Raw genomic sequence first — 13,870 nt, forward strand, 5'->3', positions numbered from 1 at the left:
ATGTAATATTAATATGTTAACCATATATGTAATAACATTATTATATTATTATATAATAATATATATAATGTATAATATATTAAATATATATTATATTACTTATATAATATATATTATATATATAAGATATTTATCTTAAAGATGATTTTACATCAACAAGGTATCTCATGATAAAATCAATCCAACAAAAGCTACAACCTTAATACATTTAAATCAATTAAATTATCAATGCTAAATAAGAAAAGTGATAGGAAACTTAAGGTTTATAAATATAAGCCAATTACATTAAATATGTTAAACATTTGCTCTAACATAATCAAAAGGGACATTATAGTAGTATCAAAGCATATTAATTAGCTTCTCATCGTGGAAAGTGGAAGTGGCATTTCCTGTTGTAGGTTTTTGGCAGTTACTAGCTTTTGTGGAGGTGGGGGTTAAAAGGTTGTAAGCATTTAAGAGGAATGAGATTTGTTGTGCTTACACACTTCTGCCCCTTTTTCCAATGCTTGTTGTCTTTCACCCTATGAAGTTGTCTTGGTGCTTGGATTGGTGAGATCTTGGTTGTTATACTCCTGGTAGTAGAGGTTGCGTTGGAGTTTGGAAACAAATTATTGCTGGTTTTTTTTCCTTGGTTATTAATCCTAAGGTGAATGGAACTCTTGAAGAGGTGGAGTTATGTTAAGCCAAGTGCTTGAGGCCACTCCTGGGTTTGGCCCTACTTGGTTTGGTGATTCTTGTAGAGGTGGAATATAGTCGTGTCAAAAGGATCTAATTTGAGCAAGTGTAATTTATTGCAAATTGGGGGAGCCTTTCAAAACCCCTCGTCGGGCAGGTGGCCCTCGGTTCGTCCTTCGCTAACTCTTTGTTTGTCAAGGTTAAGGGAGCCTATCAAAACCCCTTGTTGGCTAGAAGGATTTTTTCATTTTAAAGGCTTAGGGAGTCTTCAAAGCCCTATGATATGAGGTTTTAGCCTTTCATGCTATGCTCTCTAGGGTAGCTGGACCATTGTATAATCCATGTTTTTCAGGCTATTGTTTGTTTGTCAGATGTTAGCTAGTGAAGTGTATCGCATTACCTTTTGAAGCTAATGGCTTTCTTGGGGTTCCAAATCCCTATAAAGAACTGCTAGTTTAGGAATTTGGGTCCTTTCAAAACATATTTTAACCTTAATAAAAAACTTTCCTCAAAAAAATAGTATATACAACTGTTTGCCAAACCTATCATCATAACTAGAAAATCACCATTCAAGAATATATTTAGGAACAACAAAACTAGGGTTAAGAAAAATTGTTACCAGAATAAATTCGTTTGCTATAGATATAGTTGATATCACCTAGAGTAATCAAAACTTAACAACCAATGCCTGAATACCATGACTTTCAACTACCATTCCAAAGTTACCATGAGTGGCTTCACACTCTAATGCAGCCAGAGCATTTACAAAACTTTTGTGCCCTAATCGTAATCAAACTATGTATCTCCATTCAAAATGTCATGGATAGGGTTTGCAGCTAACACTCATAATGAGTATAATGCTGACCACTTATTATTCCCAAGGTGAAGACACAAAATCATCACTTTATCATGACCACAAGTCACTAATTATTGCCAAGGTCAAACATTACCTTGCATTAAATCAAAATTTATGCACAAGTCTTTGATAATAAATTAATTAACTTAATAACAAGGATGCCAAGACTTATCCAAAAAAAGAATGATCATTGTCCATTGAATGATACCAAGACCATGACAAATGAAATATGATAAATCTTAACTATGTGATGCCAAAATTACTTCCAAGCATATTTAGATCAGAGCATCTTGTAAACAAAGCATATTGTCCTATATACTAGTATCAACACTGCCAAATGAAGTGACTCGTGCCAACCACTACCCAAAGGAGTAAATCTATCCACTAAAATGAATCCTACCAATGACTAGAGCCAATGTGTGTCTTTTATCATCAATGACAACAACTAAAGGTAATACAGAATAAGCGAATAACATTGCATGTAACTAGAGAACATCTCAAGGATATTAAAATCTCAAAACATTCTAATCACTTACATGCAACTTGAGAACATGTCAAGAAACTACTAAAATCTCAAAACTTTCTAATTTACTTAAATGCAACTTGAACTACAGAATTGCTAAAATCTCAAGATGCCACTAAAATCTCGAATAGTCACTAAAAATTCCTGTATCGTTCTCCTCTGGTTGAAAAGAACACAACTTTTTGTCTTTGAACTCAAGCCACTTGTCTAGATCTAGCTTTTGCGATTCCCATCCTATAAATCCATGGGTTATCAATTCGTACTGATCCTTTCCATTGTACAATATATCTTTTGTACTAACCTTGCAAAGTGTAAACTGTGTTCTTGTCCAAATTTTGTTCAATCATTTCCTTTGCTCTGCTTGAAACCCACTGTTTCCAATCCACTTCTTTATCAAACTTCACATCTTTTGCCACTGAATTTCCTTTTGTCTCTTCTCCTATCTACATCTTATCTTGAAGAAAATTTGAAAAGAATCCTACTCTTTCTCCTCAATTCCTACAAGATCCGCATCCTTATTCTCATTTGTACTTTAATTTTCTAAAGTTTCAGCATCCTCCAAAGGGTATTCAACTACTTGTGGTAGAACTTGTATTTCTACACTTCTTCTCTCTACATCATCAATGCATAAGCAAAACTTAATGCTTTCATCTCTTTAATAGGTTCCCTTGTTAGGAGATCCCAACCCTGTTAGGAGTTGTGCCAACCCTATTAGGAGTTGTGGAAGGCAGAAAGACCCACTATCCAAACAGCTTCTAAGGCAAGACCACTAAACTTCATTGTCCAACTAATCTCTCAACTATTCTTTGCAGAATAATTGTTCATACTGTGTTTTATCCTCTTTCCTCTATCCTGTCAATCGGACCAATCACTGTCAGACCTTGTAGACCATGTCGCAAACCTCGGATTTCGAAATAAAATCTTGGCAACGAAGTTTTCTCCAACTTTTCTTCGCTCTGCTTATCCTCGCATACCAACTTGTTTCTCTTCTATTCCACTCTTCATGCTTCATGCAATCATTCATACATAACAAAGGAAAATGTCCTTCCTTTATATAAAATCCATCAAACAATTCCCCAAGTCGGCTATTACACCTTCTCAATTAATTATTATAAGAGCTCATTAAGAACACGTTTAACTTCGTGATAACATCAATCTATCGTCTTGTAACTTGAATAACTTTCCGTACGTGTAATATTATGACAAGCGAGCTCAGCCACGTCATCTCCAACATGTCTTCTATACGCCTTTAACCTTGCTTCTCAAAATAACAACTCTACTAAGAGAAATAACAAGTTTACCAGAACATGCTTCTGTAAACTCTATCTCAGAACAGTCTTCACCAAAACTTGCATAACTTCTTCCAGACTTAATATCTTTTGCTCCCGAAGTTAGCTGCATATACTAGACACTTAGTAGTATCTCCCATTAACCTCGCTAGTGAAAATATTCAACAATCTATCCATACCAACTTGATCTTTACCATTGTTCTTTTGTCAAATACCATAGAAAACTGCTATGTTGACATCAATGACAAACACAATCATGAATGTAACATATCATCAAAATAATGATCTAATCATGTTTCTACAATACTTCCCCATAGGAATATCATCAGCATTCATGCTTCCAACAATTTTCATTTTTCTTTCAGCCTTCATAGGTAATAAAATCACTTTAGTACCATCCTCCAAAAAGTGTATGCATTCTTCTAGTTCTCTCCATCATGCATTACCTTCTTGTCATACTACCATGGACTTCCCAACAAAATATGGCATGCATCCTTGGGAATGGCATCATACCATACTTCATCATTATAAATATTTCCTATGGAGAAATTGATTAAGCATCTCTTATCAATAGTGACTTCATTTTCTTTTTTCAACCATGCAATATTGTAAGGTTGGGGATGTTTTACACGAGGCAAATTCAATTTATCTACAATTTCTCTGGAAACCACATTTACCACAATCAATAATAATAAGACATACCCTTCCTTCTAAGGTGCATCTAGTTTGAAAGATATTTGATCGAAGCTAAGAATCATCACATCCCTTGTTCTGCACTCGGTCTTCTTTCAAATCACAATTATCCTTCTCAACATGAGACTCTCTCCCAAATGTAGTGGAACCTGATCTTACCTTTCTTCCTCATCCTCCTCTTGAAGCAAGTTCATTCTAAGTTGTTCTCCTTGTCTCAGTTCTGGCAAGTGAGAACTTGGACATTAAAATGCTCTATGAACCTCTTCACCACAACTAAAGAAAATAAAAGTTCTTCATAGGTTTTCCTGTTCTCTATCAGCACCATATCCTCTGCCTCTCTGAAACCATCTTCATCTTTGTTGATTTTGAAATTCTTGAGTATCATCTAATTTATTTACATGCAACTTGAGAACATCTAAAGATATAACTAAAATCTCAAGATATCACTAGAATCTCAAAAAGTAACTAAAAGTTCCAGCATTATTTTCATTATGTAAGTAGCCCAGGTATAGAAATTGATGACTTTGGTATCTATTCAAGGTGGTGTAATAGATATGGCAAGCATGCCTTTTCAGCTGTTATAAGCACAGTTGTAGGCATCTACCAATATGCTGACACACGCATAAAAGACAATGATGGAAGAAGTGGCATGGCATTTGATCATGATAGCAAGGCAATAATTATAATCATCGTGAGTAACCATTCCCATTAATCCTGAGGATTTTATGGTTTTAGAGTTCCACATAAATGCAAACTTTACTGAAAACAAATTCATGTATATTTGCATTATAGTCAATGCAAAGAGTGAGTCATAAAACCTAAGATAGGGACGGCTGTAGTGATGAAGGTTGTGGTTTCAGTCAATCCCCCAACGGAAGACATTATGGTTACTTCTTTTTAGCATATGAAGAGCAAGAAAAATGATGAAACAGAATTCTCCAACGAATGAACACAGTTTATATTGCAACAGAAGCTAAGGGAATCAGCCATGAAAACCTCTACCAACTGCGTGGGTTGCAGCAAGAGAACCAAAAAGTGCAGTAGATATTCAGGGCAAAGGCCAAGATACTGAAGATTGTAAGAAGGTCGTCAGGCAAACGTTTGGAGTCGAACACTCTAAAACCAATCTAATTTTGCAGCACAATATTACTCCCTGAGAGAACACTCATTACATAAAAAATATATGAAGAATTATGGGTGTCCCATTTGACAATGTCGGTGAAGTAAGTGAGATAATTATAGAAAGAAGAAAAAACGCAACTCTCATAATATTTTGTTATTGCTATGTAATTTGCATTGCTGAACAGTAATTCGAATTAAAGATAACAAGAGCTAGAAATTAGTACATACGTGGAGGACATATTAAGAATGGGAGCAGCAGCACAAATCTGTGTTAGTTTGGGAGCCCTTTTTCTGCTTAAAATCCTGGCAGGAGCAATGCCCGCCTGCAAGATACTCAGTTCCGAAGACGAGCGAAGAGGAACTGCTGGAATCTTGCAACAACCTAACGATATAGTTGAAGAAGCCAGCTTTGCCATTATAAAGTATTAATAACTCTATCTTATCACCACCACTTCAACCGCAGATTTCGTGGTTTCCCTTACTCTCTTGGGCATTTAACATTCGCTGATAAATTGAATGTGGTTCCCCAGGTTTTCCCTACAAAACCCGACCAGCTACCTCGAGAGATTCGTTTCCTCGGTCATCTGCAAACATGTATTTCCATTATATTCAATATGCTGAAATTGATTGATTCCTTTACATGATTTTTTCCGTTAGAAATTTCTTATTTTCAAATGTATACTAATATAGTTTGGATTAAAGCAAAAACAAGGTTTGAGGGACCCAAAATCTCAAAATTTCAGTTCAAAAGATAACATAAGATAAATTTTATGAAAAATAAGGGCTTTGCAAGAGCTAGAGTCCCTGTCTTTTGGTGTAAAAATAGATGATTATTTTAGTGATTGATGTGTCAAATTTTGTATTTATATATATATATATAATAGTAATTCATAAATATTAATTAGAACATAATTTACAAATATATAGTGTGAATAAGATCCAATGCATTTCTTACAAGCAATTTTATGGCAACAAATCTAATATTGATGTGCTATGAACAAAAAAACTTTAACTAATATTAAAGACAAGAAAGCCATAGGGCAGAATGAACCATAGAATATAATGGGAAAATGGAGAAAAAGGAGAAAGACAACTACATTGGTTTTACTTATTTCCAACCCAACCCAAAAAAATACCAAAGCTTTGTGAGTATTCCAGAAAGCAAATATGAAATATAAAACAAGTGATGACTTAGTACTTGCTTTTAGTATAAATCTAATGTTAAAATAATAAATTTATCATAGTATATAAAATATTTTAATCAACACAAATCTTATATAGTTAAATTATATTCATATATATCATATATACTATTATAAATAAATTATAATATGAATATAAAAATATTTTAATAATAATAATATATAATAGTGTTTCTTAAAATATAATATAAGCATAGATATTTTTTTTTAAATATTTTAGTTGAATGAAATAAATTAATTCTTAAAAATAGAATATTGAAAGTATAAACATCTAAACTAACTTATTCACAAATAAAAATATTTAATTTCAATCATGCGCATATAAGTCTCAAAACGATTCATCCAATCAAATCATCAAAAAATATATAATAAAAATTATGTAGTTAAAAAACTTGCATATAACTATGCATTTTATAATTAAATTTGAAAATGATAAATTTAAACTGGTAAAAATAATAATTTTTAATCACAAGTTAGGCATGATGCAATGCACAATAAAATGCATATATGGCTGAAGTTTAATAAATATAATGCAACCACTAAGGCCAAATTAAATGTCGGTCATTTATTTAAGTCACTTCCTTTCACATAGCAATAAAAGAATTTCAATGGATTTTTTAAAAATGTTTAAACCACTAAAACAAGTATGAAATATAAAACAAGTGTCATATAATGGCTTAGTACTTGCCTTAGTTTTAATAGTTTTTAGTATAAATCTAATGTTAACATAATAAATTTATCATAGTATATAAAATATTTTAATCAACACAAATCTTATACAATTAAATTTTATTCATATATATCATATATACAATTATAAATAAATTATAATATGAAAATAAAAATATTTTAATAATAATATATAATAGTGTTTCTTAAAATATTATATAATATAAGTATAGATTAAAAAAAATTTAATATTTTAGTTGAATAAAAAATTTAATTCTTAAAAATAGAATATTGAAATTATAGACATCTAAACTAACTTATTCACAAATAAAAATATTGAATTTCAATCATGGGCATATAAGACTCAAAACGATTCACCCAATCAAATCATCAAAAAATATTTAATAGAAATTATATAGTTAAAAAACTAAAAAAGTTTTAATAGTTAGACATGAGATGCAATGCAAAATAAAATGCATATATGAATATGGCTACTCAATAAAATGCTATATGACAGAAGTTTAATGAATATAATGCAACCACTAAGGCCTAATTAAATGGCGGTCCTTTATTTAAGCCACTTTCCTTTCACATAGCAATAAAAGAATTTCAATAGATTTTTAAAAATGTTTAAACCACTAGCAAAAACAGTAATGACCAATAAAAAAATAGCATTTAAGTGTGAAAAATATGTATTTTAATAATAATAGTGACAGACATTTAACTTTTTGTAATGTTTTCAAATTTTTGAAAAAAATAGTAATAATATAAACAAGGCAAAAACTATAATCTCCTACCTTATAGGCAGGGACTAAAAAGTAATACTATGTTGGAGTAATATAAATTTTGTTATCCACCAACCAACAAAAATAAAACTGACACGACAAAGCAAATACAACCTGAACCTTTACAAGCTCCTTAAGAGCTTTAGCAACCTAAATCACCATCACATTGGGTTCACCTTTTGCATTCTTCGAGGCTCCAAAGATGCTAACATTTCTTCCTATTGAGCCTACTCCTTGTCCTTTTGTTGATTCCCTCTGTAGGCTTTGAATCTTTCCCTTTGGTGTTCAGATCAATGTTGAGCTCAATACCTTCTTTATTCACTTTCCCTTTGTCATTCATCAGTTTTAGGATGGAAGAATGGATTTTTTCATCATTGTCCTTAAGGATCTTGTTAATCCTATCCTCAAAATCCTTAAGTTGATTTTGAATGTCATTGTAATTTCCTTCCATCTTCCTCTTTAACTCACTTTCCTCCTCCAGCTTTGTATCCAAGCTATTCACTTTATTTCTGAGAGGGTGAATTTCATTGTAAGTCAAGTTGTCGATACTCAATGATAAATCAATTTTGTCCTTGGCCTTGCTTAGAAACTCCAAGGAAGAGGGGGGTGTATTGGTCTCGTGAGTCACAAAATCCTTCTAATCTTGACCTGGGTGTAAATCCTCAGAATCAGAGACAGGATAATCCATGATCATAATAGGAGAAGTATCCTTGTTGATATCAAACTGCTTCACCTTATTCCCTTGGGTATCTTCACCTTTATTTCATTTCTTTTTAATGGAAGGGGAAGTGATGCCCTTAATTATGAGACTTGACAAGGGAATGGGCAATCTTATTATCCTAATTTTTAAGGGGAGAATTCTCCCTAGAATCTGTTAGAAACAATAGTCCACCAAATCTGGACTGAATCATTTATCCAATAATTAAAACATTTATCTTCTTTAAACAAACTTAACCATTCAACCAATGTAAACAACAACTATAGTAAAATGCACATAAACAATTGCACCAGATATGTTAACTAGGGAAACCCTTGATCAGAGAGAAAACCCTGGAGGGAATGATGCCCACAAGATGACATACTAATATAAATATTCCTTGTTAGAGGATGGACCTTGTTAGGAGTCTATTACAATATTTAGTACAATGAGTCCCTATTATGAGACTTTGAATCCATGTTAGGAGATTCCAACCCTATTAGGAGTTGTGGTATAAAGTATGCAAGAAGAGCCCACTACCCAGACATGCAATTTCAACTACAATAAGAGCTCACTACTCAAACAAGTAATTTACTATCATCCTCCTATTTCCTTTGTTCTTTCCTATGTCCTATCAACCAGACCAATTACTATCAAACCTTTTAGACCAAGTCATGAACCTCTGATCCAAATACCAAACCTTGAATCACTCAGAAAAACCTCGGCATTGAAATTTCCTTCACTTCTGCACTGCTCTGCTCAACTTCACATTCCACACTTTCTGTTGCTTATCATCGATCCTAAAATCATATCATCCCATATCATGATAAAGGAAAATGTCCTTCCTTTATACCAAATCCATAAAAAAATTCCCTGAGTTAGTTGTTAGACCTTCTCAATTAATTATTATAGGACCACATTAAGAACACGTTACACTTAGTAATAACCTTAATCGTCTACCTTGCAACTTGAATAACTTTTTGTATATGCAATATTATGATGAGCGAGTTTAGCCACATCATCCTCAACATGTCTTTACTATGTCCTCAACCTTGATCCTCAAGATATCAACTCTACTAAGAGATATAACAAGTTTACTAGAACATGCCTCTATAAACTCTATCTCTTAATAGACATCACCAAAACTTACATAACTTCTTCTAAACTTATCCTTTCTTCTTCCGATGTTAACTGCATATGCTAGATACTCAGAAGTATCTCCCATAACCTTGGATAGTTACAATGCTCAACTAGTCATCCATACCAACTTGATCTTACAATTGTTCTTCTATCAGATACCACAGAAAGTTGTTATGTTGACATCAATGACAAACTCAGTCCCGAATGTAACATATCATCATAGTAGCATAACTATAATACTCTCCCATAGGAATATCATTAGCATTCGTGCTTACAATAATCTTCCCAATCTTCCAACAATCTCCCCCTTTGACATTAATGGCAATATAGATGAAAAACATCTATACCAATGAAAGACTATACCAATGAAAGACTATCCATTTTTAAATCCTCTTCATCAACCATTCTCCCCCATTGATATGCCTCAATGTGATCTATACAAAATTGTTATTTCACATATTGTTCTTATGCCAGACATCTTCCTTAGCATATTTTTTTTCATGCCAAACTTCTCCCCCATTGATATCAATGTCAAAGGTAACCAACTCTTTAGCATTAAACTTTGCAACAACTTGCTAGCTCGAGTGTCCAAAGACACTATTCAAAACAATATCAACAAGAGTCCTAGATAACTATCCATCATAGATACTCCCCATTCAAGAAGCATCAGCATTCAGTCTAGACAAATAATGGTGCTCAGTTACACTAAACTGATGAACTCTTGCATCTTTTACTCTGAAGCATGAAGGGGCATAACCCCAAGCATACCTCACAAATACTCAAAAGTCTCTTTGGGAAGAGGCTTAGTGAATATATCTGCAATCTTCTCTTTTGTGCTCACATACTCCAATCTAATTTCCTTTTCAAAAAAAATTTCTCTCAACATATGATACTTAATAGAAATGTGCTTAGTCCTCAAATGCAATACTAGATTCTTAGACATATTTACCGTGCTTATGTTGTCACAATGTATAACAACAAGTTCACTGATTTCTATCCTTATATCCTTTAGCATATGCTTCATCCAAATGACTTGATTGCAATTATTTGCTACTGCAACATACTCTACCTATTTTGTACTTTGAGATGTACAATCTTGCTTCTTGCTTAACCAAGAAACCAATCTTCCTCCAAGAAAGAAGGCTCCTCCACTAGTGCTCTTTTTGTCATCCATACCGCCTGCCCAACCTGCATCAGTATAAGCACTTAGAGTGAAATCATTAGATTTGTCATACCACAATCCGTACTCTGATGTTCCCTTCATATATCTAAATATCCTTTATATTGTTGCATAATGTGCTTCTCTGAGATCAGTTGGAATCTTGCAATAATTCCAACTGCATTTGTTATATCCTGCCTTGTGTGAGTCAGATATTGCAATCCTCTGATCATAGATCTGTACTTCTTCTATTCAATAGTAGGTGTCTTATCCTTTGTAGATAACTTATGTCCAATTATCATAGGTGTTCCAACAGGTTTACATGCTTCCAAACCAAACCTTTTTAGTAAATCCTTCAAGTACTTAGTCTGAGAAATAAAGATTCCATTTTTTTTTTGTACAATCTGCAATCCTAGGAAATATTTTATCTCTCCTATCATACTCATTTCAAATTATTTCTTCATCTCTTCTGCAACTTCTCACTTTCTTCATCATTTCCTCCAAATACAATATCATCAAAAAATATAACCAAAACCATCAAACCATCATCAATTTCTTTCCAATATAGATTACTATATGTCATACCTTTGCTATATCCAAGCTTTTTCAAATGCTTGTCCAACCTCGTATACCAGATTCTTGGTGCTTGCTTCAAGCCATTTAATACTTTCCTTAGTCTGCATGATATGTCCTTATCATCTGTCAAAGGACATCTTTCAGGCTACTCAATGTACACTTCTTCTTCAAGTTCTCCATTCAGAAATGTTGACTTGACATCCATCTGATATGCTTTGAATTTTTTATGTGTTGCATAGGCTAAGAATAATCTTACCACTTCTATTCTAGCCACTAGAGCATAAGTCTCCTCATAATTTGTTCCTTCTTGTTTTGAGTAACCTTTACATACCAATCTTGCTTTGTTCCTTACAACTTCTCCTCGCTCATTCATCTTGTTCCTAAATACCCATTTAGTTCCCATCACATTCTTTTCAGTTGGTCTAGGGACCAATTCCCATGTCTCATTCTTTTCTATCTAATCTAATTCTTCTTTCATAGCTTGTTTCTAGTAGTCATCTTTGTGCGCTTCATCTGCATTCTTAGGCTCAACTTGAGATATCAAGCATAGCTCTTCATTTACTCTACTTCTTGTCATCACACCTTTGTCTTTGCTTCTGATGATCTGTTCAAATGGGTAATTCTTTATCATGTTGTTTCCTAAAGAAGGAGTTGTTATCTCAACTCTTGGCTCAATTGTCACAAGAAATATCTCATCATTCCTTGGCTTAGTAACAACATCATCGTCTAAATTGTAATCAATTATTCTTTCTTGTATTTTGAATTTGTCATCAATTCTCACATTTGCACTTTCCATAATAGTCTTATTTCTCTAATTATAACATCTATAAGCCTTGCTTTTCAATGAATAACCAAGAAACATACCTTCATCACTTCTAGCATCAAACTTACCAATATCATCATCTATCTTTATGTAACACTTACTTCCAAATATTCTAAAATATTTAACTATAGGTGAGTGACCAAACCATAGTTCATAAGGAGTATTGTTTGTGTCTTTACTAACTTGACTCTGTTCATAGTGTAGATTGTTGTATTCATAGCTTCTCTCCAAAATGTCTTGGATAGATCATTATCTACTAACATAGCTCTTGCAGCTTCTATAACTGACTTGTTCCTTCTCTCTGCAACGTCATTATGTTTAGGGGTTCTCAAAGCTGATAGTTGTCTCTTAATTTCATTTTCTTCACAAAACATGTTAAACTCATTTGAAGTAAATTCTCCTCCTTTATTTGATCTTAAACATTTAATCTTCACACCATATTCATTCTCAACTCTATTTTTGAATATCTTGAACTTGTCAAATGCCTCAGATTTCTCTTTAAGAAATGCAACCCACATCATTCTAGAAAATCATCAACTAGAATCATGAAATACCTTTCACCATAGAATCCTTCAGCCTTTGTAGGACCATTGAGATATGTGTGTACAATCTCCAACTTTTTTGTAGTGGTAAACTTCTTGCTAGGAAAAGAAGTTTTAGTATGCTTTGCCAAAATAAACTCCTTGCAAATTGTGTTAGTAGGCTTTACAATCTTCGGCAATTCTCTAACTACAAACATTCTACTTGTCTTCACAATACTATCAAAGTTTATATAAAAAAATCTCTTCTGCCATAACCAACTATTATCTACCTTTGCAACCAAACATGTCATTTCAGTAGGATTTAATTGAAATACATTACCTCTAGATCTGGTTCCTATTCCAATTACCTTTCCATCTTTATCTTTGATCATGCATGTCTTTTATGTGAACTACAATTGATAACCTTTGTCTGCTAGTTGTCCAACACTCAAAGGATTGTGCTTTAAACCATAAATAAAGTATACATCATCAGTATTAGTTTTACCATCAAGAGTTATAGATCCAATACCTTTTACTTGGCATGTTGCATTGTTTCCAACTCTAACAATTCCTCCATCCTTACTTTTGAAGTCAACAAACTTGTTCATATCACCAATCATATGATGTGAACAACCACTATCAATTATCCAATTAGATTTTTATTCAACTTATGATACCAAAACTACCTTCTCTGGACTTTCTTCTTTAATTGCCACAAATCCAATTTCATCATCACTAACACTTAATGCTTGTTCATCAAAATCATTATCTTCATTTGCATACAAACATTCTCTATTTTTTCTAGGCCTATGATTTCCCTTATACTTGTTCTCTCTCTTAGGATACTTGGATGCATAATGACCATATTCATCACAAGTGCAACATTTGAAAATTTTCTTACCTCCTTTTTCTCTTCTTACTAAAAGGGCTACTCCTTCAATCTTTCTGTCTTCCTCAGATTTGTTGCTGCTAGCGAAATCTCCTCTAGCACTTGTGCTCCTTGATAAGTTAGGTCGAATATTCAAGGCACTAAAAGTTGTCTATGTTAAGGTCAATTCTCTGGACTGTCTAAGTTCATTCCCAACTACTTCAAGTCTTCCAAGCAATGTCTTCTTTGTGAAATCTTTGATACATGATACT

At 33.0% G+C, this 13,870-nt stretch overlaps 1 protein-coding gene across 1 annotated transcript in view; it reads right to left on the reverse strand.

Moving 5' to 3' along the window:
- LOC149573190 (uridylate kinase PUMPKIN, chloroplastic-like) overlaps nt 1-5,964 on the reverse strand; it is a 54,213-nt gene extending 48,249 nt beyond the window's left edge. The window contains exon 1 of the mRNA XM_089814367.1: nt 5,387-5,964. Within this exon, the coding sequence (XP_089670493.1) occupies nt 5,387-5,574 (188 nt within the window). The 5' untranslated portion in view covers nt 5,575-5,964. The remainder of the gene's footprint in view (nt 1-5,386) is intronic.
- Between the last annotated feature and the right edge of the window lie 7,906 nt (nt 5,965-13,870).

The sequence above is a fragment of the Cupressus sempervirens genome, chromosome 2, assembly GCF_028749045.1.
Source record: "Cupressus sempervirens isolate cs-2001-9-10 chromosome 2, ASM2874904v1, whole genome shotgun sequence".
In the NCBI taxonomy this organism is placed as follows: domain Eukaryota; kingdom Viridiplantae; phylum Streptophyta; class Pinopsida; order Cupressales; family Cupressaceae; genus Cupressus; species Cupressus sempervirens.